The 26434-nt window shown below is 53.7% G+C and overlaps 16 protein-coding genes across 16 annotated transcripts; 6 read left to right on the top strand and 10 right to left on the bottom strand.

Annotated features, from left to right (window-relative positions):
• Window positions 1-187: 187 nt before the first annotated feature.
• DL89DRAFT_302941 (tyrosyl-tRNA synthetase) lies at window positions 188-1456 on the bottom strand (the record flags this gene model as incomplete). The annotated part of the gene is made up of 2 exons (XM_040890860.1): window positions 188-858; window positions 893-1456. The coding sequence occupies 2 exons, from the start codon at window positions 1454-1456 to the stop codon at window positions 262-264; spliced, it is 1161 nt and encodes a 386-aa protein (XP_040741764.1). The 3' UTR covers window positions 188-261.
• Window positions 1457-1486: 30 nt separating this feature from the next.
• On the top strand, window positions 1487-2765 carry DL89DRAFT_294455 (uncharacterized protein; the record flags this gene model as incomplete). Its single annotated transcript, XM_040890515.1, has 2 exons — window positions 1487-1662; window positions 2126-2765. The coding sequence occupies 2 exons, from the start codon at window positions 1487-1489 to the stop codon at window positions 2763-2765; spliced, it is 816 nt and encodes a 271-aa protein (XP_040741763.1).
• A 98-nt stretch (window positions 2766-2863) lies between these two features.
• Window positions 2864-4613, bottom strand: DL89DRAFT_269096 (uncharacterized protein). Its single transcript, XM_040888155.1, has one exon. It carries the CDS (start codon window positions 4189-4191, stop codon window positions 3019-3021), a length of 1173 nt encoding a protein of 390 aa, XP_040741762.1. The 5' UTR covers window positions 4192-4613; the 3' UTR covers window positions 2864-3018.
• A 566-nt stretch (window positions 4614-5179) lies between these two features.
• On the bottom strand, window positions 5180-5899 carry DL89DRAFT_269095 (uncharacterized protein). The gene is given in 2 exon segments (XM_040888154.1): window positions 5180-5776; window positions 5796-5899. 2 exon segments carry the CDS (start codon window positions 5891-5893, stop codon window positions 5248-5250), a joined length of 627 nt encoding a protein of 208 aa, XP_040741761.1. The 5' UTR covers window positions 5894-5899; the 3' UTR covers window positions 5180-5247.
• Window positions 5900-6669: 770 nt separating this feature from the next.
• Window positions 6670-7008, bottom strand: DL89DRAFT_294452 (30S ribosomal protein S6; the record flags this gene model as incomplete). The annotated part of the gene is made up of 1 exon (XM_040890514.1): window positions 6670-7008. One exon carries the CDS (start codon window positions 7006-7008, stop codon window positions 6670-6672), a length of 339 nt encoding a protein of 112 aa, XP_040741760.1.
• Window positions 7009-7289: 281 nt separating this feature from the next.
• On the top strand, window positions 7290-8503 carry DL89DRAFT_269094 (reductase-like protein). The gene is made up of 4 exons (XM_040888153.1): window positions 7290-7850; window positions 7879-7908; window positions 7934-8236; window positions 8268-8503. The coding sequence occupies exons 1-4, from the start codon at window positions 7506-7508 to the stop codon at window positions 8433-8435; spliced, it is 846 nt and encodes a 281-aa protein (XP_040741759.1). The 5' UTR covers window positions 7290-7505; the 3' UTR covers window positions 8436-8503.
• Window positions 8504-8805: 302 nt separating this feature from the next.
• Window positions 8806-9972, top strand: DL89DRAFT_269093 (Aldo/keto reductase; the record flags this gene model as incomplete). The annotated part of the gene is given in 5 exon segments (XM_040888152.1): window positions 8806-9024; window positions 9056-9228; window positions 9248-9299; window positions 9334-9497; window positions 9526-9972. Coding segments are annotated over 5 exon segments (768 nt in total), but the record flags the coding sequence as incomplete, so codon positions are not given.
• Window positions 9755-10618, bottom strand: DL89DRAFT_294449 (uncharacterized protein; the record flags this gene model as incomplete). The annotated part of the gene is made up of 5 exons (XM_040890513.1): window positions 9755-9961; window positions 10012-10144; window positions 10192-10271; window positions 10309-10426; window positions 10452-10618. 5 exons carry the CDS (start codon window positions 10616-10618, stop codon window positions 9755-9757), a joined length of 705 nt encoding a protein of 234 aa, XP_040741757.1.
• A 369-nt stretch (window positions 10619-10987) lies between these two features.
• Window positions 10988-13023, bottom strand: DL89DRAFT_302901 (alkaline phosphatase-like protein; the record flags this gene model as incomplete). Its single annotated transcript, XM_040890859.1, has 1 exon — window positions 10988-13023. One exon carries the CDS (start codon window positions 13021-13023, stop codon window positions 11422-11424), a length of 1602 nt encoding a protein of 533 aa, XP_040741756.1. The 3' UTR covers window positions 10988-11421.
• Window positions 13024-13928: 905 nt separating this feature from the next.
• Window positions 13929-14480, top strand: DL89DRAFT_294447 (uncharacterized protein; the record flags this gene model as incomplete). Its single annotated transcript, XM_040890512.1, has 3 exons — window positions 13929-14008; window positions 14049-14116; window positions 14233-14480. The coding sequence occupies 3 exons, from the start codon at window positions 13929-13931 to the stop codon at window positions 14478-14480; spliced, it is 396 nt and encodes a 131-aa protein (XP_040741755.1).
• A 28-nt stretch (window positions 14481-14508) lies between these two features.
• DL89DRAFT_225482 (B-cell receptor-associated 31-like protein) lies at window positions 14509-15225 on the bottom strand (the record flags this gene model as incomplete). The annotated part of the gene is made up of 3 exons (XM_040884755.1): window positions 14509-14622; window positions 14702-15073; window positions 15154-15225. 3 exons carry the CDS (start codon window positions 15223-15225, stop codon window positions 14509-14511), a joined length of 558 nt encoding a protein of 185 aa, XP_040741754.1.
• Window positions 15226-15338: 113 nt separating this feature from the next.
• On the bottom strand, window positions 15339-16648 carry DL89DRAFT_269091 (uncharacterized protein). The gene is made up of 3 exons (XM_040888151.1): window positions 16152-16648; window positions 15685-16037; window positions 15339-15656 (listed from the first exon to the last, which is right to left on the bottom strand). The coding sequence occupies exons 1-3, from the start codon at window positions 16567-16569 to the stop codon at window positions 15528-15530; spliced, it is 900 nt and encodes a 299-aa protein (XP_040741753.1). The 5' UTR covers window positions 16570-16648; the 3' UTR covers window positions 15339-15527.
• Window positions 16649-16978: 330 nt separating this feature from the next.
• DL89DRAFT_324071 (helical backbone metal receptor) lies at window positions 16979-17935 on the top strand (the record flags this gene model as incomplete). Its single annotated transcript, XM_040891433.1, has 2 exons — window positions 16979-17413; window positions 17478-17935. The coding sequence occupies 2 exons, from the start codon at window positions 16979-16981 to the stop codon at window positions 17910-17912; spliced, it is 870 nt and encodes a 289-aa protein (XP_040741752.1). The 3' UTR covers window positions 17913-17935.
• Window positions 17918-18901, bottom strand: DL89DRAFT_269090 (acetyl-CoA synthetase-like protein). Its single transcript, XM_040888150.1, is given in 3 exon segments — window positions 17918-18227; window positions 18247-18668; window positions 18706-18901. The coding sequence occupies 3 exon segments, from the start codon at window positions 18842-18844 to the stop codon at window positions 17937-17939; spliced, it is 852 nt and encodes a 283-aa protein (XP_040741751.1). The 5' UTR covers window positions 18845-18901; the 3' UTR covers window positions 17918-17936.
• Window positions 18902-20592: 1691 nt separating this feature from the next.
• On the bottom strand, window positions 20593-22941 carry DL89DRAFT_259143 (uncharacterized protein; the record flags this gene model as incomplete). Its single annotated transcript, XM_040885665.1, has 4 exons — window positions 20593-21577; window positions 21661-22223; window positions 22247-22812; window positions 22848-22941. The coding sequence occupies 4 exons, from the start codon at window positions 22939-22941 to the stop codon at window positions 20593-20595; spliced, it is 2208 nt and encodes a 735-aa protein (XP_040741750.1).
• A 366-nt stretch (window positions 22942-23307) lies between these two features.
• On the top strand, window positions 23308-24236 carry DL89DRAFT_38325 (uncharacterized protein). The gene has a single exon (XM_040891600.1). It carries the CDS (start codon window positions 23426-23428, stop codon window positions 24014-24016), a length of 591 nt encoding a protein of 196 aa, XP_040741749.1. The 5' UTR covers window positions 23308-23425; the 3' UTR covers window positions 24017-24236.
• The last annotated feature ends 2198 nt before the right edge of the window (window positions 24237-26434 follow it).

Raw genomic sequence — 26434 nt, 5'->3', positions numbered from 1 at the left:
CAAGCGCCTGCTGCTTCAGTGTGATGCCTCCACCCGCAGCTGCAGTCCCCAGTGGATTTTGCGTGCTGCCAATCCCTGGTCTAACTTGATGAAAAATGCAGCATTTGCCTGCATTAGCGGGCTGTCAGTTTCGGACACTGCTGATTCCTGGACCGTCGCGCCCTCCTCTCGGACAAGTCGTCACTGCTGTTTTTCGAGTGATTTTTTTTTTTTAAAAATAGACCTTGCGAGAAATCTATCGCGACCCTTCCCCGATCACATCTAGGCGGAGGGCTCTTCCTTGGTCTCAGCCGGCTTTGCCGCCGCCTCCTTGGTCTCAGCCGCCTCCTTGGGCGGAAGGTGGTCCGGGCGCTTGTTGTGCTTCTTCTTCTGCTTGGCCGGCTTGGACTTGGCCTGCGGGGGCGGGTACGCCTCGAGCACCAGCTTCTGGAGCTCCTCGGACGCAAAGGTCTCGCGGATCGGATCCAGCACACGGTTCAGGGCCGCAGCGACGCTCGCCTTCAGGTCGCCGGGGTGGATCTTCTTGTCGGCAAAGTCCTGCTGCAGCGTCTCAAAGTCGTGGTAGGTCGAGTTGCCGCCGTACTGCTCGGGCCGCGAGATCACAAACTCGGCCTTGCCGTCACGCAGGTGGCTGATCGGGAACAGCACATAGCGCACAAACGACAGCACGCCGTTGTTCTCGATGTTGCCCTCCTCGCAGAACGCCTTCTTGAGCTTCTTCTGCACAGCCTTGGCATCATCAAGAAGATCGATCTTGGAGTCGGGGTCAGACGACGACATCTTGGTGCCCTGCAGACCAGGAACCATCGGGTTCATCATGTGGATGCGCTTCTTGTAGCCCAGCTGCGGCAGGTACTTCTCAGGCGAACGTGAAGATCTTGCGCTGGTCGACGCCACCAAACTGCGCGTCGACCTTCAGGTACTCCTCGTCGAGCGCCTGCATGCCCGGGTACAGCAGACCAGAGAGCAGCGGCGAATCGACCTGCTTGACGACCTCAGCACCGGCCTTCTTCGCATCGTGCTCGGTGACAATCGACGCCAGGCGGTAGTTGTCCATCGAGAACTCGGGCGTCAGCTCGTAGCTGCTGCCCACGACAAACTTGAGCTTGTCCAGGGGCACGCCGATCGAAGACAGCATTGCCTTGACCAGGTGCTCGTAGTACTTTGCGCGAGACTTTACGAGCTCGATCGGCGCCTTCAGGTTGTCCAGGAACGCGTGGATGTCGGCAATCAGGACCGTGACATGGCAGCCCGCCTGCAGGTAATCAGCAAGCTTCGACATGGGCACAAAGTAGCCGACGTGCGGCTTACCCGTGGGTGCTGTGCCCCAGTACAGGCTGATGTCGCGCTCAGCCAGCGTCTTCTTTAGCTCCTCGGCGCCGAGAATCTCGTCGAGGTTGCGCGAAATAAGCTCAAACTTCGCCTCCGGTGTCAGCGATACAGTGGTGTCGGCCATGATTAGGGTGTAGTTTGGGAAAAGAACGAAATGTCTAGAGAGAAGAAGAAGCTGGGCGCAGGCGGCTCGTGCATATTCTGCATTTATGACTCAGGAGCGAACTGCAACCAGGTGATTGTTCTTCAGATCACCATGCACCGGATCAGTCCGACCGGTCTCTGCAGCCTTGCGCTGCTCGTTGCTCTCCTGTCGCGCCGGTCGACGCTGTTCCTCGCAGCGGCCTTCACAGGAATTCTAAAAACAGCGCCGCCCCCGAGTTCAACAAAAAAAAAAAAAACAAAAAGGATTTTTTGCAATTGCACCATTCAAGCCAGTGGACTTGCGACCGCCGTGCAATTCGTTGGGGCTGGCAACAGGCCACTATCTCATATGCCTGGCAAACTGTTGGCCACGGCCATCCTTCTGCCCGCACGTTCAGTGAAGGGTGGCCCGTCGAGAGAGCTGGAAGGGACGGGAGCGGCGGGCTTTGACTAATGTGGCGAGATTCGCGATATCCGTGCGAAAATTTTTCAAGTATAAAAGGACACGGCCGGGCGCGCCCGCCCGATGGCCCTGGCCAAATGTCTAGCAACATATTCCTCTATCGCTTCTCACCTAATCACCCACACATATATCTCATCTTATCATGATGGTCCATCAGCCACTCCAGCGGACCTCGTCTACGCTCAGCTTCGCCTCGGCCAACACCATTGCCGTGCCCTCGTCGACTGGCACGATCCGCCCTGCAGCAGCAGCCCGCACCACCTCCCAGCGCACCTTCATGATCCTCCTCAAGGCCTTTGCTCCCGACAAGGCTGAAATCAAGAAGCAAATGGAGGAAGCCGGCACGCCTGTCCGTCGCTCGCTGTCGGCCAGCGACTCCGAGACCGAGACCGAGAACCCGAACGACTTTCTGATCAACTGGACGCTAAAAACCTACAATGTCGACCCGCGCAAGGACATGGTGATCCTGGCGAACGTGCGGCCCATGGCGGCGTCGACAAAGACAAAGTGGTACGACACGTCGATTGCCGCGTATGCGCAGATGTTCGATGCCGAGGAGAGAGAGAAATCGATCAAGCTGCTGCAGAAGTATCTGGACGCTCTGTGGGCCCGCGGGTACCAGTGCAGGGCGCTGGCCATGCTCGGCGAAAAGCGCGAGGAGGTGTGCAATAAGGCGATTGAAGAGAATGTCGACAACATCATTGTCGGGCAGCGGCGCAAGCAGAAGGGGCTCCGGATAGGCATGCGCACCCACAACTTTGCAGCCAACCTGATGATGGTATCCGAGACACCGGTCGCCGTGGTCAAACTGCCAGCGGAGTCCTGATCATCCACTGCCGCCGCGCCTTTCATCGGGCCAAAAACAAAAAGTGTACTGTAAATTTCATATAGAGCCTCTCCGCTCCATTAGATTCCAAATAATTTCCTCTATGCCACAAGCGGTGCTATAATTTTTAAAGGTCTGTTTTGGCGAATTAGGAAGAGAACGGATGCGGAAAGAGTCAAAAAGAGAAACTAGATAAGGCGGCCGGCATATTTTGAAAGATTTCATAAGGAGAAGGTTCACATAAAGAAGCTGCTTACAGGTAGGCAGCAACAACAAAGGCAGCGCCGCTCAGCATGGCAGCGACAGTGGTCGAGCGCGAGGCACCCGACGAGTCCTTGGACGAGTTCTTCGAGCCCGACGAGCCCTTGGACTTGGACGACGAGCCACCCTCATCATCCTCAGCGTCACGGACAACGTTGCACTTCACATCGCCCTTGCTGCCAAAGCTCTTCTTGAAGCTGCTGCAGTCAAGATCGCCGGAGCCGGTGACGTTGAACACGCCCTTGATCTTGGTCAGCTTGGGGAAGGTGATGTTGTCGATGTTGCCGACGTAGAAGGATCCGGCGTCGATGGTCTTGAGCTGCGGGAAGGTCGACGAGTCGATGCTGCGGAACTTGGTGTTGTTGATGATGTTCAGCGACGAGCCAATGCTGGTCAGCTCGGGGAACTGGAGCGACACTAGCTGGTTGTTGGCGTTGATGGTGATCGACTTCTTGGCCTGCTCCAGGGGAACGGAGATGTTCTTGAAGGTGTTGGTGTACAGCGAGAAGTCGTAGCCGACAGCCGACAGCTTCGAGATGTCGAGCGAACCAACGTTACCGAACGACACGTTTCCGGCAACCTCCGTCAGCGCCGAGAAGGTCACGTTGGCGTCCCTGGCGTTGTTGGCGATGTTGATGTAGCCCGAGGTCTTCTTGACCGAGCTAAAGTCAAGCTGCTTCAGCTGGCTGTTGGACAGAATCTCGATGTTCTTGGGCTCCGCCGCAACAAACTTGCCCAGGAGGTCGACGTACGTGTCGATGAGCTGGAAGTTGTCGACATCGGTAACGTTCTTGTACTGCAGAGTCTTCAGGTTCGGGTTCACGATGACCTGGAAGTCCTTGACATCATAAAGGCTCGGCGCCGCGATCTTGTACAGCTTCGTGTTGTTCAGGAAGCGGAAGGCGTTGACCGAGGACAGGCTGGCCAGCGACACAGTCTCCAGGCCATACATGTTCTGGACGGTCAGGTCGCCGTCAATCTTCTGCAGAGTGTCCAGCGACAGCGAACCGAGACCGCTGAGACCGTTGTCACCGTCAATCAGGACATTGCCCTCGTACTTTTTGCACGCGTTGATCGTGTCGATATCGCTCTGCGACTTGGCAGAGATGTCCTTGTTGCACGCACCTACGTCATAACTGGATTTAGCACTAACGCGCCCGCGCATCCGACGGCCTGGTTCAGGAGGGGAGGGGAGAAATCACCCCTCGATACTTACCAGCAGCAAGGGCGACGATAGTAGTGATAGCGAACAGGCTCTTCATTTGTAGGTTATTTCGTTAAATGCTAAGAAGGAGAGATAAGGGGGTGGGTTAGAGTCGAGGTTTGAAAAGGGAAGGAGCAGAGAAAGAAAAGAGGGAAGCGACAAAAAGTGCAAAAAAGAGGAGACAAGGTGCGATTGTATCGCGCGGAAATACAGGCAGCTGTGGTGGTGGGACCTTGCCGGCCCAAATAGTGAGCAGCGCCTATTCTCAGTACTCACTCTTGCTCTCTTGGCAGGACATGGGCCAGTGAGCACACGAGAATGCACATTGACGTCGTTACACCAGGGCCTCGATGCATGAGACATTGGGGCAAGGGGTTACAAAGCACACAACTTACCAATTCGAATGTAGGTGAATGCACGGTTCGTTTCTCTAACGGTAGGGGAAGGGGAGGGTGGAAGCAAGAGATACAGGGGAAATGTAAAAGGTAAGCAAGTGGAAGCAAGAGAGAAAGAGAGGAGAGAAAACAGCGCGCCAGCATAAACAAAGCCTGGTGTGGCCAAAATAATCCTTGAGCGCAGAGCCGCTCTTTTCAAATTGTGAGGGCCTTTGTTGCCATGAGCCAATCACACGCACGGTCTGGCGGTCTTTAGGATGTTGGGAATGATTGCCAGCCGGCATTTCACACTGCAAAGGCTGTGTATATTTAGATCGCTAAAAGGCAAAAGTGCCATCACGCCGAGGTCCTCAAAGCACCTGGGCCATACACACCCCCTGAGTATGCAGGCGCTCGCGCAAGGTTTTCTTTGGCTGGCGCTCAAGGTGGATGTGGCCATGCACACGACACTATTGTCTTTGGGACCACAAAGAGCGGGGAGAGGGGAACCAGCCCGCAGCAAGTGCAACTGGCGCTCACAATCAGGGATACCGCCGCCCCCGCTATTAATAGCCCATCACCAGCAATGTAAAATGTTTTTTCCACAAAAAGGCAACATCATCATCTCTAAATGTAAGCAGGCCTAGGACTCGAGGTTCAGTCCGATACCAAACTTGTTCTCACCCTTCAGGTGATCCAGCTCGCCCGAGATCAGGAACGAGAAGCCAGGGGCGATCTTCTCTTCAAGAAGCATCGACACCTTGCCCATGTTATCTGCCATGGCGCGCATGGTCGATGCAGCAAACTCGTACTTGACGCCGACGGAGCAGCTTGCCTCGCGGCGGCCCTGCGACGGCATGTTCATGACCTGCAGCTCGGCGCCAGCCTCGCACTTTTCTGTGATCTTGCGCCAGTACGACGTCGACAGGATGTTGGTGCCCTGGGTCTGCGCAACCCACACGCGGTCAGCCGACGGCTGGTAGCGCAGAGCCAGCGAAATGCTCGTCTCCTGCACCTTGGGCATCGGGCTCTGGTACAGCAGCTCAGCACCAAAGCTCAGCTTGCGAGTCACCGACTGCAGGTAGTTGGCCAGGTAGATGCCCGTGCCGTCCACCAGCGACGGGTTGATTGCCTTGACGTTGGCGGTGAAGTCCTGATCCCGTGTACTCGCTCTCCAGCTGCAGCATCGACTGCGAGTCGTTCGCCATCACCTGCGCCTGTGCCTTCGCCTGCAGCCGCTTCGTCAGCGAGTGGTTCAGGCGCGCCTGCAGGTTGAATTCAGTATCCATCTTGCCGTGCATCAGCGTGTTCTCGTCCGCATACACACCCGCAAACTCAAAGCTCGACGGCTGGCCCGGCAAGCCCATCTGGAACGTGTGCAGAACCTGGAAGTTGGGCGACAGAACCTTGGCCAGATCCGCGCGCCCGCCCTCAAACCAAAAGTTCGTCAGCATCGTGGTCTTGATCTCCCTGTTCAGGAACTCAAACTGGCCCGGGTTCGGCAGGTTCAGCCGCTCGCGGTGGTCGTTCAGAGCGCGATAGTAATGCATCGGGTTCCAGAACTTGAAATGCAGCTCCTCGTCCAGGTCGACCTTGGGCTGCAGACCCAGGCCCTTAATCGTCGGCGCTGCCAATACTTCTGTCGCTGACGGAGACGCGTAAGCCATGGTATTTTTCTACAAACGTTTGCTGGTCCCTAAGAGTAGATTTGCAGGTGGATTCAGCAATTGAGCAAGGCGCCTGGGATATTGTTATACTGCTCGAACCGCTGCTAAATTGGCACACGTACTTGTAAGGGGAGAAAACAATAGAGGGACTGGTGTTGTAAGGAGACAAGAAGAGCCGTGAGCCAGACGGGATCCGCTCCCGCAGAGCCCATGCTGACACCACCTCAGCCAGGAAAAATTATTGCGGTAAGCGCACAATCCGCACTGGCCAAAGATAAAAATGCCAGCCCTTGATTGCATGATTTGCGATCCACACACCCCGACTCCTCCCTGCGCCTGAGCGCGCACCAGCAGAATCGGCGAAATACGTGTATTTTGATATTCTAGTGCACAAAAGCCTATGTCTTCTCGGGCAGCGCCACCATCTCCTCCAGCTTGTCGGTGACCTTGACTACGTTGCACCGGACGATCCGCGGATCGAGCTTGAGCTGGCTCATCAGCACTCCGGTGGTCTTTGGGTTGGAGTAGTAGTGCATCAGCCAGAACGATCCGTGCGTGTGGTACTCCATGTGCCGCTTCATCCGGTACGGCAGCGGCTGGTCGCGTCCCAGGTTGACAAAGCCGCGCACTGCGCCTCCGCGGTCCAGAACTGTCTCGGCCGACCGCTTCAAAAGCGCGGCCATGTTCGCCTGCACCAGATTTGCCCGCGAAATGCAAATGAGCTCGTATAAAGGCATGTTTTTGTGCTGCGTGTGTGTTGGTTGCCTCCCCTCTGTTGTGTTGCCAGTTCCACAGCCGATTCGAACAATAAAGCTGGAGGTTTGTGAGCGAAGAAAGCGAACAAAAAAGGTGGAATGCGCGAAATTCGAAATATTTCTTGAGCGATAATAGAAAACGGTACTGATCTAATCTGCTTTGATATCCACATCGTATTGCCAGTTGCGGGACTGAAGGCAATTAATGGAATACCGAAGTCGCACCTAGATGGCATCATTTTTACTTTTGCGATTTCCGTACCATAAACACGTTTTTTCTCCAGCTCTAGCTCTCGCATTCCACTGGTCAAGCGATCCGCGCTGCGTTTACCCGCAGACGCCTGCTTATAAATGTGTTGCGGACAAGGGGCGTTTCCTGGTCTTGGTGTTTGCGACTATAAAAAACCCACGGTCTCGTCATCGACTCTAGACTATACAACAATTTTCTGTCGTTCATTCTTCAGCTCAGTATCTCCATCATGCCTACCGTCTCTACCTCCTCCAAGACTCTCACGCTCAACACTGGCGCCAAGATCCCTGCCGTTGGCCTCGGCACCTGGCGCTCCGAGCCTGGCCTCGTTGCTGTGGCTGTTGAGGAAGCCATCAAGGCCGGCTACCGCCACATCGATGGGGCGTGGATTTATGGCAACGAGACCGAGGTCGGGCAGGGCATTCGCAACAGCGGTGTGCCGCGCTCTGAGCTGTTCGTCACAACCAAGCTCTGGAACACCTTCCACAAGCCCGAGGACGTCGCCAAGGGTCTCGACGAGTCGCTCAAGAACCTGGGTCTCGACTACGTCGACCTGTACTTGATCCATTGGCCCGTTCGCTTTCAACTCTATGGACGACAAGGACGCCAGCGGCGATATGGTTGACGCCAACGTTGACTACGTCGATACCTTACAAGGCCATGGAGAAGCTCCTGGACACCGGCAAGGTCAAGGCTATCGGTGTATCGAACTTTTCGGTGCCCAACCTGAAGCGGCTGATTGCGAACACGTCTGTGGTCCCGGCTGCCAACCAGGTTGAGCTTCACCCGTACCTGCCTCAGTCCGAACTGGTCGATTTCTGCCAGTCCAAGGGTATTGTCATGACTGCGTACTCGCCGCTGGGCTCTACTGCCGAATTCAACCTGCGCGACGACCCGGTTATCAACGAGATTGCCAAGGCGCACAGCGCCACCCCCGCCCAGGTGCTGCTGGCATGGGGTGTCAAGCGTCGGCTACTCGGTTGTGCCCAAGTCTGTCAACAAGGACCGTATTGCTGCCAACTTCCAGCTCGCTGACATCTCCGAGGAGGAGTTTGCTAAGATCAACGCTATTGAGCGCCGTGAGCGCTTCTGCGAACCAGCTCAATTCTGGGGCAAGTCGTGCTCCTGGATCTTCAACTCTAACGAGGCCAAGATCTAAAATACGCCTAATGCTTGCTCTCCCTCTCTTTCGCTAGTGTCACAGTATTGCATCTAGTTTAAAACCGATCCAACAGCACGTTACGTGTGATATGTTGCTTTCTGCAGAGCTGCACTGGATTCTGAATGGGCCAAAACTCAAGCAAGGCCGTGGGAAGGCGGCTCGATATAGTGTGTGCGCCGCACGCAGTCGAGACAAATGCCATCCAGCGTATCCTGGCCGCAGTAGTGCAACAAAAGACTTGGAGTGTAAAAGGGCCACTTCCAATGACGGGCAAAGCTGAATACGCAGTGTAACTTTGCCTCCTATCCTTTCCCAATAATGGCTCCTTTCAACGTACGCCGATACGCACTTGCTTCTCAACACAGGCGCCAGAATCCCAGCTGTTGGGATTGGATCGAGCAGAGATGGTGGAAAGCTTGTCCCTGCTCTTGAGGAGGCACTCAGGCTTGGTTACCGCCACATCGACACTGCAGCAAAGTATGGCACCGAGGCACAAGTTGGTGAGGCCATTGGTAACAGCAACATTCCTAGGTCCGAAGTATTCGTCACCACCAAGCTATGGAACACGCACCACAGGCCCGAAGACGTTTCCAAAGCACTTGACGAGTCATTGGAAGACGTTGGGCATGGAGTATGTGGATCTGTACCTCATGCACTGGCCGTTTTCAATCGCCTCCGAGACAGAGCAGGACGAGAATGGCAGCCTGATAGATGCCAAGGTTGACTATGTTGATACGTACAAAGCGATGGAGAAACTACTGGATACCGGCAAGGTCAGGGCAATTGGGGTGTCCAACTTTACAATCCAGCACCTTCCAACGTCTGCTGGACAACACGTCCGTCGTCCCAGCCGTCAACCAAGTCGAATTACACCCGTACCTTCCTCAGTCCAGAGCTGGTTGGGTTTTGCAAGTCCAAAGGTATTGTCATGACCGCGTATTCACCGCTAGGGGCAGGTGATATCCTCAATATTGTCAATGACCCCTCAGTTATCGACATCGCCGCTTCTCTGGACTCCACTCCAGCGCAGGTTCTGTTAGCATGGGGTGTCAAGCGCGGGTACTCTGTCATCCCACGGTCCATTGAGCAAGGAGCGAATTGCAAGCAACTTTAAGAGTATTGACTTGCCCAGCGACGACTTCACCAAGATCAGTGCCATTACCCGCCGCGGCCGCTATGCTGACCCTGCCAAGATCTGGGGCAGTCAGTTTTCTTGGGTATTTTCTGATGGAAACTCCAACATGTAGCTCGCTATTGAAAACGGTAGACCTTATTGAATGAATCTATCGTGGCAGTAAACAAAATTGAATAGTGATCTACTGTGCCTTCTTCTTCTCTGCAGGCCGCTTGTATGTCGAGCGGAAGAACTGAACAAACAGGTAGATAAGTGGAAGCAGGTAGGCCGTCAGTATATACAGCCACTTTTGCTGGTCAGGTGTCTGGCAGTTGGACATGCACATGTAGGCAACGACGAAGCTCTGGCCAAAAAGGAACTGGAAGATTTGTAGCGAGGTCAGATACTGCTTGCCCGGCGGGTTGATGCCAAGCACAGGTAAGTGCATAGTAAGTGTACATGACTGTATGGACACCAGGCGTTCTCCCACACAATAAACACCGCGGCCGATGACGCGTAGTAGTTGGCATAGTACATGATCATGATAACGCCCTGCGTGGTGGTATATCTGAAGTAGCGACGCGCGACGGCCCTTGGCAATAATGATGACAGTATCGATGAGCTCGTAGAACTTTTGACAGGTAGAACAGGTACATATGTGTAAACAGCACCGAGTTCCATATGGATCCGTCGATATCACAGAGACCACCAAACCAGCCCTTGGTCACAATGCTCTGGACAAATACTGGGGAACACCGTCATGAAGGTCCACCCCGAGTACACAGCCAGAACCGCGTTGTGGAAGCAGATGAACATGGTCATCGGCGTAAAGATGGACTTCTTTGGCTTCAATGAACCATCCTGCTTCACATTCCTGCCGCTGTGCCTCCATACGCGACAGCTTGCTAGATGCTGGATTGAACATGAACGACAGGAGTGTGTACGCAATAGAGACGACCACAGGAACCTGCCATTGCATAAAGAACGGGTACCACTCGCCCAGTGGCACGTCGGCAAGACTCACTGTGGTGCCAGCAGGATGATCGATGCGCAGAGCCCTGACCATAGTGTCGACTAGCTTATAAAAGTGAGCGAAAAAAGAATAAAAATACGAAACGCGAGTTGGCAGGAATCAAGAAACTAAACATAATTTCAAAGCAGCGCCACGCGGTTTTAAGGAGACAATAGTTTGCCGTCGTGTCCCACACCAGAATTGCATTGTCCGCATTTTCTCTCTAAGGCAACTTGCCTACAGCTGGACTGCAGGAGATGCAAGCAATCTGTAGATAATTCGAAGGATATTATGAGAGCAGGTCCGGAACTTGAGCCAGCTAACGAAAAGCTCCACGTGGGGAACCAATAATTTGCCTGGATTGTGAATATAAACCCATGCATATGGATTCCTCCTCTAGAAAAAAGATTCCAGCCCTCCGTCTAGATATCTCTAAAAAGATAAGACCGTCCACTACGCCGGAGCATCGGCGTCCTTGCAATTTCCTTGCCACAGTAAAACCGATCTTCAATTCACGTGCCACCACGACGGCTTACCCTAAGAGCGCTTGTGCCCGGACGCCAAAATCGACAGCTAACTCCGCTGCCCCACCGCTTTGAGTTTCTTTGGGGGGTTGGAGTGGGCAGTTCTTCAGAGAGCACAAAAGAGTGGAGCGGAGAGCAACAGCGTGGTGGAGGACTGCTTTGCAAGGGCACCTGCTTTCAGCTTCACAGCTCCCCCAGCTCAGGCCGCCTTACCCAGGGCGCGAGTAACTAGAGGTTAGCGACTATCATATATGTGGAAATGTAGCTGAGCTTCTATGGTATTTCAAATTTTGCTTAGAGTAAATGCATCAAGATACTAGATTTCTGGCGTTTTCAGTCTGTGCCCTCGTTATCGGGGTCGTAGTAGACCTTGCACTCGAGGAACCGGAACTTGGGCAGCGCCTTGTAGTGCTCATCGTACTTGGGCTTGAGCGCATCCTTGAGGCTCTTGACCTTGCCGTCCTTGTGCAGCGTGTTCCACGGGCGCTGGCACACATCACCCTTGCAGTCATGCAAGACATTAAGCAGGGCATCGAGGCGGTTGAGGAAATTGGGATCCGTCCGGTTGTACTTGTTCACTAGCTGGTACGGGTCACTGTTCATCTCGTAGAGCTCGTGCTCGCGTGTGCACCATGCCGAGTAGTAGATGTTGAAGTCCTTGCTCACAAGACGCACAGCCTTGTATGTGTTGTTGATGTGGGTCTCCTTGGAACCACCCTCAACAAAGTTGCGGTTCCAGAACTCGATGGCAAACGATTCAGTCTTCTTCGGGTCAAACAGCGACGTGGCATCCAGTCCGTCCGGACGCTCAATGTTGGCGAGGTCAAGGACAGTGGCAGCAAAGTGCGAGTGGGTGGTTGGGCTGTCGTTGATCTGCTTCTTGGCGATACCAGGTCCGCGGATGATAAACGGAATACGCACATCAGTGTCGTACGGAGTCTGCTTTCCAGCAAACATGCGGTGGTGGCCAAGATGGTAGCCGTTGTCGGTGGTGTAGATAAAGTAGGTGTTGTCAACCAGATTCTTCTCTTCCAGCTTCTTGAACACCGCCTCGACGAGCTCGTCAGTGGCCTGCAGCGAGCGCAGACGCTGGCGGTAGTGCTCGTCGATGGCGTTGATCTGGAGCGGCGACAGCAGCGGCAGATCCTTGACCCAGCCGACCTTGTCCTGCACCAGCGGGTTGAAGTTCGGGTCGCGTGGAACCTTGGCATCCGGGAACAAGTGCTTATGACGCTCGGCTGGACGCGGTGGGGTAAAGTCCCCGTTTGCTTGGATCTCATCATGCGGAGCAGTCGGTGAGATGACAAACAGGAACGGGTCGTCACTGTTGGCGATGTCGTCGATACGTGCCAGAGACTTCTCCAGGATCAGATCGGTCTGGTATACGCCTGGGTGCTTTTCCAGCGGGCCGCCGTTAAGCGAGAAGATGGGGTTCGTAAAGTTGTAGATTCCAGGGGAGATCAGAGGCTCAAAGTGCTCCCAGCCCTTTGGTGCCGCCGTGTTGTTGGCATCGAGTCCGTTGATAAACTTGCCAATGTAATGGTTCTTGTAGTTCTCCTGCTGCAGCCACAGCGGCAGCCAGGCGTCGTCCAAGTGGCTGTCCTGGAACTTGTAGTACGATCCGTGGGGCCGATTTTCGTCGGTGACATTGTGGTTGTGGGCAAACTGGCCGAGCCAGAACGACACGCGCGACGGACAGCAAGTGGCACTGGTGGTGTGGTAGTGCGTGAACTGAGTGCCCTCGTTGATGAAGCGCTTCTGAACATACGGCAGGTAGTCGAGCGAGTGCATCAGATAGTCCTGGTCGTCGGTTAAGAAAACGACAAAGTTGGGCTTCTTGCCATGGGTAGGCTTAGCAGGGCATCTGCTTGCAGGGATTGCAAGGGAGACCGTGGCAATGACCGAGGTTAACGAGATGAGAGACAGCAGATGCATTTTTTGTAGAATATTAATAGCAATAGCTTGAAGTGCGCCTACTTGATGATGAATATCAATGGCAAATGCACCGTAGCAGACGCCTTTTATATGCAGACTGTATCTGCAGTGCTGTTATCATCCAAGTACCGGGGTTGTCTCGGTCAAGATGGCTGCATCGATATCTGGGATCGCAATTACTAGGAGCCAGTTTACGCCATTTGCGATGGGAGAGCATCTGTGCGCACTATGTGGCCGAGCCCCTCATGATCACCCCCTCCGACTGCCGTCTATTGGCAGTTCAGGCTTTGCCGAGCGCTATCGCCATCGCGATTAGCGAAACCATGTTAGGATGGTGCAATCAGTGCATAGTCACTATGATCCGAAGACACAGACGATTACCAAAATATGGATGCTAACCTTACCAGCCAGGCCCTTCACTTGCTAGAATGATGTCGAGAGGTGATCTTCCGCTTTTTTGTTCAGCACGCCATTTGATGTGCAAATGGCCACGAAGTGAATGAGGAAAGCTTGACTTGCCACGAGTCGGGCGATCAAAACCATGATGCCCTTCGTCTGAGTCGTTGGGCTATGCTTCAAGACGTCGGCTGTGGTGACTTTGCTCTTTCCACTTTTCGAGTGACCTCGGTATTGATGGACTACCGTGATCATCGGTACGCGAGTTTGACGTGTTTGTATTTGAGTAAAGAATAAACTGTGGAAACAATCTGTATCTCTGTCACATACGGCTTTTATCTGTGCGTCTGGGTGTGCTTTGTTCCTCGTGGCTAGTCTCACGTGCCATACACTACAAGTTAATACGTGATATACCCTAACATCGAGCCGCGGCTCAAAGTGCATGTATATGTGAGGCGTATAGATGGATGCGGCAGGTTTGATCATGCAGTTTTCTTTTTTTGTCCTTGATGAACCTGGCAAACAAGACGTATTCTGGGGACCTGTCGAGCTACGGGCTTGACCCACTGTTCTGGGCACCGGCCAAGGTGTTTGTAGGTGACCTGCATCATGTACTGCCCGCCGACGAGTCCCAACACCGTGTTCTTCATTGGCAGCCAGCACCCGCTGCGGATTGTCGAGCTGGTTCGGGATCATAGTATCTGCAAATGCCAGCGGCCTGAAAACAACAGTTTACCACAGTATGTATTATAATGGAAGCTGTCCAAGCGTAAGCGGATGTTGGCTAAAAGAGACCTCAGCGAGCCTTTGTAGTTGATGACGGCACTGGCGTGATTGCTTGCGTCTGGTTTACGTCACATGAAGAGCAGGAGGAGCCCGAGCTGCGGCAAACGCACAAGCTCGGCACGTCTGTGCGCGTGCACGGACGGCTGAGCGAATTCAGGGGCGAGCGGCAAGTGGTCATAAACACACTGGACGTGGTTGGCCCAAACGAGGAGACGCTAGGCTGGCTCGAGCGCCTGAGCTTGCGCAGCTATCTGAAAAAGTCGTCATTCAAATAAACAGAAGCAAAATTGCACATACAAAGTGTTACGCGTCCTTCTTGGATTCGTTTTCCGCCGACAGCTTCTTCCTCAGGGCCTCGCACTCGTCCGACAGACGCATGTACTCGTCGTGGGTCGTCTGCGCCTGCTTCTTGAGCGTCTCCATGTTCGCGGTCCTTGCTCTTCAGCTCCTCGACCTCCTTGAGTGCTGCCGTCAGCTGCTTCTCGAGCTTCTCAACCTCGCCGCTCTTGGCCTTGGAGGTAGTGGCCTCCTTGCGCAGCGAATCGACCTGGTTGTCCGTCTCGAGCATTTGGCCGATCAGGGCATATGTGGACACGAGGATTAGGCCCAGGAACATGGTGATGCCGGTCAGGTACGTGTTGCGCTGGGCGTAGAACTGCTGCACCTTGAACTGGCACAGGGCGTGGTCATCGATGATGTGGTGCGAGCTGCGGTCCTTCCGCACCTTGTTCAGGCGCACAACGGCGTCGCAGAACAGGACAAAGACAAAGACAAACGCTATCTTGACGCCATAAATGATCTTTTTCACCACCGGTGACCGCGACGCCCACGTGAACACACTGCGCTTCCACCTGTTCGGGAACGGAATCTAAGGGCAGAGGCAGAATTAGCCTGTGAAGACCGCCAGGCGGACAGCAGCGCTGCAAATTCAGTTGGCTGACTACTTACAATAAGGGTAAGGAAGGTGACGACCTCTGCGATCAAAAGCGCAAACACGCCCGTATACTGTATAGTAGCCATGAATGTAAGAGTGTATTCCGTCTGTAAAAGTGGGAAATGGAGAGAAAAAGCCTGAAGAAAGCTGTGTTCTCCGGTTCTGGGGATAAAACTCTTATACTCGCTGCTGCTGAAGGAAAAAAAAAAAAAAACTTGTGACGTTGGCTTGAGGATGGGCGTCTTGGCGCACAGCCCTCTGGCGCAGTGTGGTTGGCCACCGAAACCCCTTTCTCACGTGCCTGCATTTGGGTAGTCTAAAGCTCCTTGTACCAGCTGCGGTTTCGCTGGAAGTTGCTGAGTGTGGTGTATTTGAAGCACAGCAGCGACTATCTCGAGGAGCTACTCACTTTCCCCAGCGGCGCTCGATACGTCCGTAGCCCATGAGCGCTCTGTAGAACGCGATCATCGAGATCCTTGGCTGCCGCTCGGATCTGGTACACCTCCGAGTTCTGCAGCTCCCAGGGCGGGAACTCTGGGATGCACACCAGGTTCATCGTACAGCAGAACCAGATCCGGGTGGACAAATCCGCCCGGGTGTTTGAGCCGTGCCGCGACATACTGTTCGTCAATATCCTTAGGTGTCAGACTGCCCATTTCTGCCTGCCGACACATGTCCCTGGCCACACCAACCAGACTAGGGAAGCCGTTTCTGCGGGACCAGAGCGACACATGAATATCAAACTGCTGCTCTGTCGCCAGCACTGTGTCGACGTCAGTGCCGATATACTCGATGCGATCGCCATCGCGGAGACAGATACGTGCGGCGCGGCCATTGGCAGCGCGCAGCACGCTCTTGGAGCTGCCCAGGCGGTATGCGATGTCGTCGAAAGACTGTCCTCAAACCGTCTACACGAACAATAGCAGATGATCAGTAGGACCGCCGCTCCTTACCAACAAAAGGACAAATGTGGAGTGCTGGTGCAGTAGCACGAAAAGAAAATGCAGCTTACCGTTTCTGGTGTACACAGTCAGGCACGGAACCTTGGCCATCACACACCACGCGCACAGCGTCTCGACCGAATTGACGGGCTCGTCTTCCTCGGCAATGATGGCGGCAAAGTGCTCGGGCTTCTGTGGCAGCGACTCGAACAGCCCAGCCAGCTTTGCGCGCTTTGCAGCGATCTCGTCAGTGTCGTCGTCCTCCAACAGCTCGCGCACATCAAACTGCGCCTGGTTTAGTGAGTTGTGCACCCATGCCTGGAACGAGCGGTGGATGGCGAAGGCAAGGTGGAGTGCGCGCAGCAGAATCGTGCAGAGACCATCGCACAGCTGCTGCCAGGCACTGCGCTTGCCAGCGGCGCTGCTGCGTCCGCTCAGATGCGCCAGGACTGCCACAGCTAGCACGGTGAAGACCCACGTCATGGCCATTTCGAAATCTGGGTGTTCAAAGAAGAGTAAATATGAAATGCGTGAGACGAGACGGAGAGAAGCGAACAGGGAAAGAACACCTGGAAGCACAACCCAACCAAGGTTTTTTTATAGCCCAGCTGTGCTTACTTCCCATAGAGGCTGCTGTAGTGCTGATCCCCCGCCTACTTTGCTATCCACGCCATTTGCGCATTCCCAGCAACGGCCCGCACTCGGAGCCACACAGATCGTGCAATTCGGGACAGCAACCATAGTTGTAGCCCTGTGATGGGCCAAGGATATGCAGGGCCTGTACCTGCCCGGCTGCTGGGAAATGCCAGAACATCCCCACACTTGATCAGCCTAAGCCTCTCGAACCTAAGCTCCCGAACCTAAGCTCCCAACATTCAACATGACTGCGAAGCGTATAATGTCGCTGCTTCCATCAGCGACCGAAATCCTGTGCGGCATTCCTGGCGGCAAGCGGCTGCTGGTTGCACGCAGCTCCGAGGACGACTATCCGAGCGACATTGTGCATCTGCCTGCGGTTATCGACCAGATCACCAAATTCACCACCTCGGCAGACGTCGACAAGCAGGTGAAGGAGAAGATGAAGGAGCTCGGTACACTGTATGTGGTCGACCGAGATCGTATCGAGGTGCTAAAGCCTGATGTGATTCTGACACAGGATCTGTGCCGCGTGTGCTCGATTGACCTGATGACTGTCGAGAGGATCGCACAGACTATGGATCCACAGCCGCAGGTCCTAAATCTGAGCCCCGTGTGTCTGGAAGATATGCTTGACAATGTCACTGAGGTGGGCCAGGCTGCTGGTCTCGAGGCAGAGGCCCAAGAGTATCGCAAGGTCGCTCGAAGACAGGATCGAACGGGTCAGAACTACTGCTGCTGCCCATGGCACCGACACCAAGCCAAGGGTTGCGTTCATGGACTGGGTTGATCCGATAATTGTTGGCGGACACTGGATGCCACAGATGATCGAGATTGCAGGCGGGATTGCATTGCTCAACCCAGCCTTTACTGGCGACAACGGCCACCGCCATGGCGACCGTGCGATCAAGGTCACCCCTGAAGAGCTGCTGGAAGCCAAGCCTGATGTGCTCATCATTGCCGCATGCGGTCTGGAGATGCACACGCTCCGCAAGGAGATCGGGCTGATCAGCGGCCGCGATAGCTGGAAGGCGATTCGCGCTGCAGTCCCACGTATTGTCATTTGCGATGGCCACTACTACTTCAACCGGCCAGGTCCGCGTCTAGTCGACTCACTCGAGTTCATGGCCGGCTACATTAACAAGGTGCCTGATCTCATCCCTGGGGGCTTCGAATACGAGGAGTTGCAGAAATAGTCATTCAATAAATTCGCTAACAGCTTAGACCGATGGCTTATGCAGGAGGTAGGCAGCGTCTATTTGCCGCGCAAGCCTCTGCCGAATGCGCGCACGATGGAGCTTTGCTGCTGCAGTCAGGAGTCCGTTCTCTGGGGTCCAACTGTCTGGGTCGATGATGCAGCCAAACACCGTCTCGGTTCTAAGGAACCCGTGTGCTGCTGCTGCTTCAAGCAACGAGCTGAATATATGCTCCTGGATCCTCGGATCATTGCACAGATCATGTATCTTGCTGTCGGGCGAAAAGCCGAGGGACTCCCCCAGCTGGACAACGGTCTTTGGATCGGGGATTGACGACTGCCATCGGCTGCCGCTGGTCTGGCTGCACATCGACACATACATTGGCTGCATATATTGATGTCTTGTACACTGCCTCCAGCTTCTCAATAGCAACGTACTCGCCATTCGCCAGCTTTTGGATGTTTTTGATCCGGTCAATAACCTCAAACTGCCCGTCGGCATGCCACCGTGCAATGTCACCAGTGCGGTACCAGCCGTCAGCTGTGGTTGCACATACTGGCTTGCATACGTTCTCAGGGCACAAATAGCCGAGGGCGACAGCTGGTCCACGCACCCAGATCTCGCCAACCCCATTGCATGCATAGTATTCCGCCTCTGGAACACTGACTAGCTTGATATCCATGTTTGGCACCACAGCACCTGTCCGCTGGAGGCAAAAGGTTTCTGGGCTTTGGACTGCAATGACACCGCTTGACTCTGTCATCCCGTACCCCTGCAGCAGTGGACAGAGAACCGTTCGACAAGAGCTTTTGTGTTTCTCTTGATATGGATGAACCGCCAGATAATGCATACCGTAGGCGGCCGCCTAGCACACGCTTGACCTTGTTGAAAACGAGCCAGTCAAGCCAGGAATGTGGCAAGCTGTTTTGCATCAGATACCATTTCAGCGAAACAAATGCCCCAAACACCTTTTCGACCCGCCTACCGCGCCGGCGCACCTGGTACATTATTTCGCGTCTAATTGTATCCCAAACCTGCGGGACGCCAGCAAGTAACGTGGGCCGGAGCTCGGCTAGGTCGCCGCGGCAGCCCCTGACCATTGCGTCAGTTCAGCGAGTGCGGAGTACCAAACCCAATGGGAACCCCGCCGGTCAAGGCAGCCAGCTGAATGATGTATTCGAGGATGTGCGATGTGGGTAGGTACGATAGGTACATGTCGCTGTCGATCTTGTATGAGAAGACCATGATTATGATGGCAGACAGGGTGCTGAGCAGATTCCTATGCGTCAGGACGACACCCTTTGGCTTTCCTGTGCTTCCACTGGTGTACATGATGCACGCAATGCTGTCTGGCATAGGTTCAGTGTCCTCGATCGGATGCTGGCGACCCACGCTGGTTAGCTCAGCCAACGACAATACAGGCGACTCGCTTAGAGAGGCTCTCAATGGCGCATTGGCTCTGGATTGCGCATCCATAGTCCCACTCGCCTTCTCCAAAATATACAACCAGCTTCAAGTTTGGCATAGGCATCAGCCAAATCGCCGATGTGAGGAAGTTGATCTACACGGACCAACACTCCTTGGGCATTGGTCTCCTGGAGTGCCTGGTACAGCCCGCTCTTGCCCAGAGTGTTGTAAACAGTACTTATTGTGATGTTCTGCCTCATACTGCCGCATATGAACATGGTGCATTGTCGACTACATGCATATCAGACTCAGTAAGTACATTCTGCACTCATAGTGTGTCCATACGTCTGACATTTCCTACCTTGTCGGTGCCCAAACACCAAATGCGTCTCTTCGGCTCGATACCCATCCGCCTTAACCCGCGACCAATAAGCCCCTGCTCTTCCCACATCTCTTCATACGTAATCCACTCGTACTTTCCATAGCATGCAAACATCCGCGTCTGCTTAGTCATTTCGAGTGCCTTCTGATCCACCGCATGCTACAGGCGCTTGCTCAACCACCATGCGCTGCAGACGGCGCATCCCGAGTGTTCTATTTTCCGGCCATTGGCCAACTGCATAGCGTAGCCCGTCGTTTAATGTCCGGAATGTGCCATGGGGAATCACGCATTTACCCTGGGCACTGACATTGTCTTGGTTGTACCGCAGTACAGGGGTCTCGTCGTTCTCGGCAGTAGACGTGCCAACAGGCACGCTCCAGACGCGCTGAAGCTTGAGTGTCTTCTTGTACTCGAGCCATATGGTACGCCCCCACACGCACACAGAAAGAATTACCAACAGTAGAGTTATCATATTGATAATTTGACAAGCTGGAGATGGAAGGGCATATAGAGTTGATTCATTTACGATGTTTCACTTTCTTAAAACAGCATATTCAGGACCCTATATACACTGGGCACTTGCATCTGGGCAGTTTCCAAACGATGCTGAACTTTTTTTTTTTTTGAATAGGCCGCCATGCCTTCACCTGAATCGATACCTGAAGGCAGCCACACTTTTATACGCACATTTATCAATTCCAGTCGCCTCCAGTATAATGACCAAGCGTGTGATAGCCAAAAGAAATGAACGCAGTAAGCTACATATCAACTACGACGTGATCCTGAAGGGGCAATGTCTCGACATGGGGAGACTGCGGCGGATGGTACGGCGCAAGCTCTGACAACGTCATAGCTTTGAACCAGTTCGCTCCAGCTAGTTTGCCTTCCGCGTCACCTTGTCCAGAAGCCCAGACAGTTGTCCACCACACCAAAACTGTACGGGTCCTTCTTCACTGACACGCCATTCACGCTCTGTAGTCGCAAATTATCCATTGTCCGCAGTGCGAATGCCGGGCCTGACCCATCGGGCCCATCTGGCACCAGCTCCCCAGATGACCCGGTATTTGTTGCAGTGAGTGGCCGTGGCACCTGCGCCTCAAGGTCGGTGCCCCGAGCTGCTGGTGTGCTGGATCCAGCTGGTGTGCCCTCGTTGGACTCAACCGACCCACCAAGACCAATAATCAGCGAGCGAATGCGCGATGCAGCCTTGCCAACAACACCATTCCGCTGGCCGTGTCCACCGTGATTGTGCCCATGGCTATGGCTATGGTTGTGGCCGTGACCATGACCGTGGCCGTGACCATGCTTACATGTCTTGCCAGATTTGGGCGCAACACGCGAGTAACCAGTCAGCTGCTCGTTGGTCGTGCGCCCGAATGAGATTTGGAATAGCTGCGAGGCCATCAGGAAACCGGCCCAGGCGCAGTTGAATGTGGTCCAGATAGATACGACCAGTGTCCACGAGTCCTCTTGGAACGACCCGCACATGAAATCATTCAAGTAGCATGGCTCGCCAGGTATCGGGTCATACACGATGTATATAATGTTGAGGTACCGCGCGACCAAAGGCAGGAATTGGCATATAGACACAAACAGCAGGATCAGGAACAGCATAAAGTACTGATGGTTGCTGACGCCGACGCAGTTGTATGTCCACGGGCAGTGGTGGTCGAACCGCGCAACACACCGGTTGCACTGGCGACAGTGTTTGGAGCGCAGCGGGCGGGTGCTCAGACAGGTGCGGCAGAAGTGGTCCAGGTCAAGCATGTTTTTTTGCGCCAGCTCGCGCACAACATGCTCGGCAGACTGCATGTCATGGTTGCGGGGAAGGAACCCGGGTGACTGGAGCAGCGCACGGTAAAAGTAGTACATGCAGCTGCCGAATGACAGGGTAAACAGAGCATTGCGCATCCGGTACATCGGCACAGAATGGTCGTCATACGAGCCGCGCGTGGTCACAGGCAGGAATCCGGAAAAGCCAAGTCAGCAGCACCAGAAGCGCAGAGGTCTGGAAAGATGGCAGACAGGTACGGTGTCTGCTGCAGATAGTGGATGTTGGGCGCCTTAACAATAAACCGGACCACTGTAAAGTGCATGGCCGCCAGAATGGCGATGCCCATGAACACACCAACAAACCATGGGTATAGTGATATGGCCACCAGGGCCAGGCTGACACCACCCAGTGCCATGAGTGAAGGCGCTATCTCTCTGCGAATTGACCGATTGCAGAATGCTGGTCCAGGATCCGCCATCGCGCGCCGCTCTTGCGCCCATTTGACCTGCTTCTCAAACTCCGCTTTGTAGCCAATGCTTGCTGCGAGATCGAATACCGTATTCCCTGTCGGCGAAGCAGCGTCGCCATTTCCGTACTCGCGCAAATTCGGGTCAGCGCCCTTTTCCAGCAAAAAATCGATGTCAGAGTAGCCGCCGCGGATCAGCGCAAAGTACAGAGACGTTTGCCCCCGCGAGTCCTGCTTGTTGATGTCTGCACCAAGCCTGATAAGAAGCGCGGCCAGCTCGGGCTTGCCCCTGGTAGCACGCCCACATCAACGGCGTGATCCCATTGAAGTCCACCATGTCGACTGTGTGTCCCAGCACTGCATGCTGAGTGCACGCGATATAGATGGTGATGGGCACCGAGCCCGAGTGAATCGCGACATGAAGTGCGCTGTTGCCAGTCGAATCCTGCAGGCTGGCATTGGCACCATGGTCGAGCAGAAACATAATTGCGTCCATCTTTTGGGCCGAGATTGCCCAGAACAACGGCGGCTGCTTTGAAATTTCCACTGCGCACATTGATACTGGCCTTGCAATCCTCAACCAGGTAGCGCAATACATCCATGGAAGCCTCTTGCGCGGCAAAATGAAGTGCGCTGTTGCCGTCTTCGTCTGTGTAATCGACAGGGACGCCATGCACCTCAATACACTTTTTGACAAGCTCTAGGTTGTTGCTCGATGCCTGCTTCCAGGTATACTTCGCCGTGGGCAGATTCTGGCTGCTGCTGCTGCTGCTGCTGTTGTTGTTGTTGTTGCTGAGACTGAGCTCGTCGTCTCGATAGCTCCAGCCACTCCCTCGGTGTTCAAAGCGCTCTGTGCAGCAGCCTTCGTGGGCTTGAACGGTGGGCTGCGCACAGTTGTCGACTGACGGTCCTTGGCGTCACTGCCTTCCTCCGACAGTAGAGGCGCGGTAACGCTGGAGCTCGCATCAAGGGCTTCTGCGTCTGTAGCGTCGTTTGACATTTGGACAGCGATTCAGAAAACCTTGTGAAATATATACTCTATTGAATACCAGAAGCGAGATAAGCCAAGCTGGAAAGGGGGAAGGGGCGAGGCAGGACCTTTTCTGTACTGTGCAAAGGGCCCTAATTTCGCTGCTGGGTTTCCCAGGACCCATTCCAGAACGGCTGAGGGGTAGGCCAAAAGCAGCAGTGCGCGCCTTGGCATGCCCGCTTCACACCAGGCCTGTGGACTGCGCTCAGCGAAAAAATCAAGCACTTTTGCTTGGCGCGGATTAGATGCTCAAGATTTGCTGCACGTGATTTGTCTAGGCTGAGCTTCAAAAGCGAAGCCTGGCGGCCAATGGCCGATGGCCAACCCGCTCCAGCCGGACCGGCCACGCGCTTGTGCGTTCTTTTGCAACACCAATTCGTGCATTTCACTCAAGTGCTGCTCAGTTCAACTCTGCCCCCCCTTTTCCATAAAGACCGGTACAAATCGACGAAAGATGATTAGACAACTCGCGTCCCTCGTGCTTGCGCTGGGCCTGTTTGCGACGTACGCAGCAGCTTACACGACAATTATGAATGTGCAGTCGCAGGAGTGCTACCACGAGCGCATGAAGCAGGGCGAGCATTTCTCGATTACCTTCGAGACAGCAGGCAAGCTGCCAGTTGATTTCGTATTCAAGGATCCGATGGGCACTGCTGTATACTCGCTGCCGCACACCGGCGAGGGCGGCTACAGTTACCTGGCACAGACGGACGGCCGCCACTCGTACTGCTTTATCAACGGCGCGCCGCACGAGATTGTAGTGAACTTCAACCCGCACGGGCCCGAGGAGGAGACCTTCCTGGCTTCTTCCCATGACGCGACGCCGGCAGAGGCTGCAGTGCGCAAGCTGGCGCACAATGTTGAGGAGGTCCAGGACCACTTCAACCATATGATGTTCCGCCATGAGGTCCACGACAAGAGCGTCGCTGACACGCAGAAGCGCATGTTCCACTGGGCCGTTCTGCAGACACTGGCTCTTGCTGGTGCCTGCGGCTGGCAGATCTACTATGTCCGGTCTCTGTTCAAGATGCGCGGTGTCGTTTAAGCGAGCAAGCGAAAAGATATAGGCAACGTCATTCTCTTCAAACCAATTTTAAAATTCTCCACTCCAATGTCTGGTTCTCAAGGATGATACAGTACCGGGCCTTGACCTGGTCCATATGCTTGATGGCCTCCCTGACCTTAGCCATTGGGTAGCGCTCGATGATCGGGCGGATGCTGTGCTTGGCAGCAAACTCCAAGGTCTCCTTGATGTTCTTGCTACCGATGAACGAGCCGGTGGTATTAACTAGCCGTTCCTGAGGGCGAGATGAGGTTCACACCAATCAACTTTGTGATGACGGAGGCTATGGTCTGCTTCCTCGTACTCCATCCAGGTCACGTAGCCGTTGTATTGGTTACTCTTGGGGTTAGCCGTGATGAACAGGTAGCTGAGTGTGCCATGCATAGCATCAAGCCCCTCCTTCGAGGCGTCGACGAAGATCGATGCACCAAGCTCAGTCGCTTGCTGGCTTCCTGGTAGGCGAGTGCGAGAAGGCAACGACCTCAGCACCCAATGCATGGGTGATATCCATAGTTTCAAGGATCTTGGTGCCCAGGTGCTTGCCTGCCTTAAGGACACTTGCAAGGAGTGCGGCCGCAATCTGGTCCCGCACTGCCCGCATATGGCCTTCACCTACAATGGTGTATATGCTGATAGCCAACAGTCTCATGGCGGATACTCAGAGGCTGTGCGTGTCCGATGCAAACTATGCTTTCAACACCAGCCAGATCGCCTTCGTCCAGGGTCGTAACGCTCTCACCCTTTGATGACATCCTTGTCGATTATCTCATGGCCAGGGATCAAAGGGTACATGCTATTGGTGCCGATCTCGTTTGGTATGATGTGAATATCAGAACCGTAGGTGCCGCTCTAGTCGATCTTGATCTCAACGTCGTTAGGACGTAGCGGACAGGGTTTGGTGGCGGCCCAGCCATGGATCTCTTTAATATTGCCATCAACCATTGGTAGAGAAGTATCTTTATATTTACCTATATATAGTATTTTATTTAACAAGGCCATATAGCTCTTCTAGCAGTCATGCAATATTTGTAGATTTATTTTATAAATTAATTTGTCCATGAACATGCGTAAGCAGTAGTATTTGGGCCACAATGGACCCAGTATGTATAGACTGATTCAAGAGACTATATCAGTGCTAAGGGCCCCAAGAACCATGCAAGCCAGATAATCTTTAATAAAACGTTCTTAATGCTATGCATACGCTATAAAGCAAAACTAAACAGCATCATTTCTCTTCTTACTTGCCTATTGAATTTCTCAAATGAACATTACCCGCAGTACTACTGTCATAAAGACATCACTTGGTGGTATTGGCTTCCGTGATTCTATGTTGCCCGCCTAGAGCAATTTGTACACAGCGTCAATATCATCAAAGGAGCATACATACATGCTTGCACGATGGATATTACTCCATCAACTAGCTGACGATGATGCCGTTGACCCTGCAGCATTTGTGAAAAAGGGATTCTTTCGTTTCAATTTATTTATTTATATATCACAACCTGAAGGCGAAGACAGCCATATCTGCCGAGGATTTCGTCAATCGGAAGGACAAGTCAGAACTGTCGAGCGCAGATTTCGGTGATGTAATTAGATACCATATTTATGATTATCTATTGCATAATGGCGATATCGAGCTACATGGCGTGCGCGAAATGAACCAAGTAGCAACATACGTGGATACCGAGCTGATGACAGCATACAAGAACAACATTGTGTTGCACTATGGCACTTGCCTACAGCGGATTCTGGCCTAAATTGATTGATATTCGCAGCCGCAAAAACACACTGCACAGTACAATGGGCAATGTGTCCAAGGCTGAGTTCAATAATGCATGTCAAGTGTGTATTTATACACCTGCACAGAAGTTCCTGCCAAGCAGTTGCCTCTAGGCATCCTGATCTCAGTGTACTCACCCCACCGATGCTTGCAATCTACAAAAAGCTGGCACCAGTCCTTAATGCCTATGATGCCAAGGTAAATCAGCATACTATATCCAGGCAATCCTTGCGATGCTATACATTCGCCTATGCCAGCTTATTGATAATGAGCAGCGTACATCCAGACAATACTTGTCAGCAAAAGGTAGCGGCAGACCTGTTTAGAGGAGACACAACCTGGAACCCCCGTCCTGCTCGTGCCATTGCTCACTCTAAAATGGTACCTATGCATCCTGGAGGTAGCCCTGGTAGCGAAATAGATCCAGGGGCTGCCTCGCATCCCTCACTGTAGTCGCTAATGCATATGCGACTGAAAGCCAAACCACGAATCCAAATATATTACGAGTATACAAATGGACACCCTAGTGCATGTAGGCTGTGTAAAGAAACCACATTAAAATCTAAAATAGGCTACACTTGCGTAGGGCTTTGCGCAACTAGCAGTTCCATATGCAACTG

This window comes from Linderina pennispora, assembly GCF_002104995.1.
Source record: "Linderina pennispora strain ATCC 12442 chromosome Unknown DL89scaffold_11, whole genome shotgun sequence".
Lineage (NCBI taxonomy): Eukaryota > Fungi > Kickxellomycota > Kickxellomycetes > Kickxellales > Kickxellaceae > Linderina > Linderina pennispora.
This window is presented reverse-complemented; position numbering and strand designations above follow the sequence as displayed.

Bases quoted from the DNA above. Each gene is read 5' to 3' on its own strand.
- DL89DRAFT_38325 (XM_040891600.1), top strand. From the start codon at position 23,426: ATGATTAGACAACTCGCGTCCCTCGTGCTTGCGCTGGGCCTGTTTGCG.
- DL89DRAFT_269095 (XM_040888154.1), bottom strand. From the start codon at position 5,893: ATGGATACTGAATTCAACCTGCAGGCGCGCCTGAACCACTCGCTGACG.
- DL89DRAFT_269091 (XM_040888151.1), bottom strand. From the start codon at position 16,569: ATGGCCATGACGTGGGTCTTCACCGTGCTAGCTGTGGCAGTCCTGGCG. The intron at 16,038-16,151 runs GTAAGCTGCATT...AGACGGTTTGAG, and splicing joins GACTGTGTACACCAGAAACG to GACAGTCTTTCGACGACATC. The intron at 15,657-15,684 runs GTGCATCCCAGA...CCGCCCTGGGAG, and splicing joins TGCTGTACGATGAACCTGGT to CTGCAGAACTCGGAGGTGTA.
- DL89DRAFT_269090 (XM_040888150.1), bottom strand. From the start codon at position 18,844: ATGCAAAACAGCTTGCCACATTCCTGGCTTGACTGGCTCGTTTTCAAC. The intron at 18,669-18,705 runs GTTCTCTGTCCA...ACGGGATGACAG, and splicing joins ACAAAAGCTCTTGTCGAACG to AGTCAAGCGGTGTCATTGCA.
- DL89DRAFT_269094 (XM_040888153.1), top strand. From the start codon at position 7,506: ATGCCTACCGTCTCTACCTCCTCCAAGACTCTCACGCTCAACACTGGC. The intron at 7,909-7,933 runs GTTGACTACGTC...ATACCTTACAAG, and splicing joins GCGATATGGTTGACGCCAAC to GCCATGGAGAAGCTCCTGGA. The intron at 8,237-8,267 runs GTCAAGCGTCGG...GTTGTGCCCAAG, and splicing joins AGGTGCTGCTGGCATGGGGT to TCTGTCAACAAGGACCGTAT.
- DL89DRAFT_269096 (XM_040888155.1), bottom strand. From the start codon at position 4,191: ATGCGCGGGCGCGTTAGTGCTAAATCCAGTTATGACGTAGGTGCGTGC.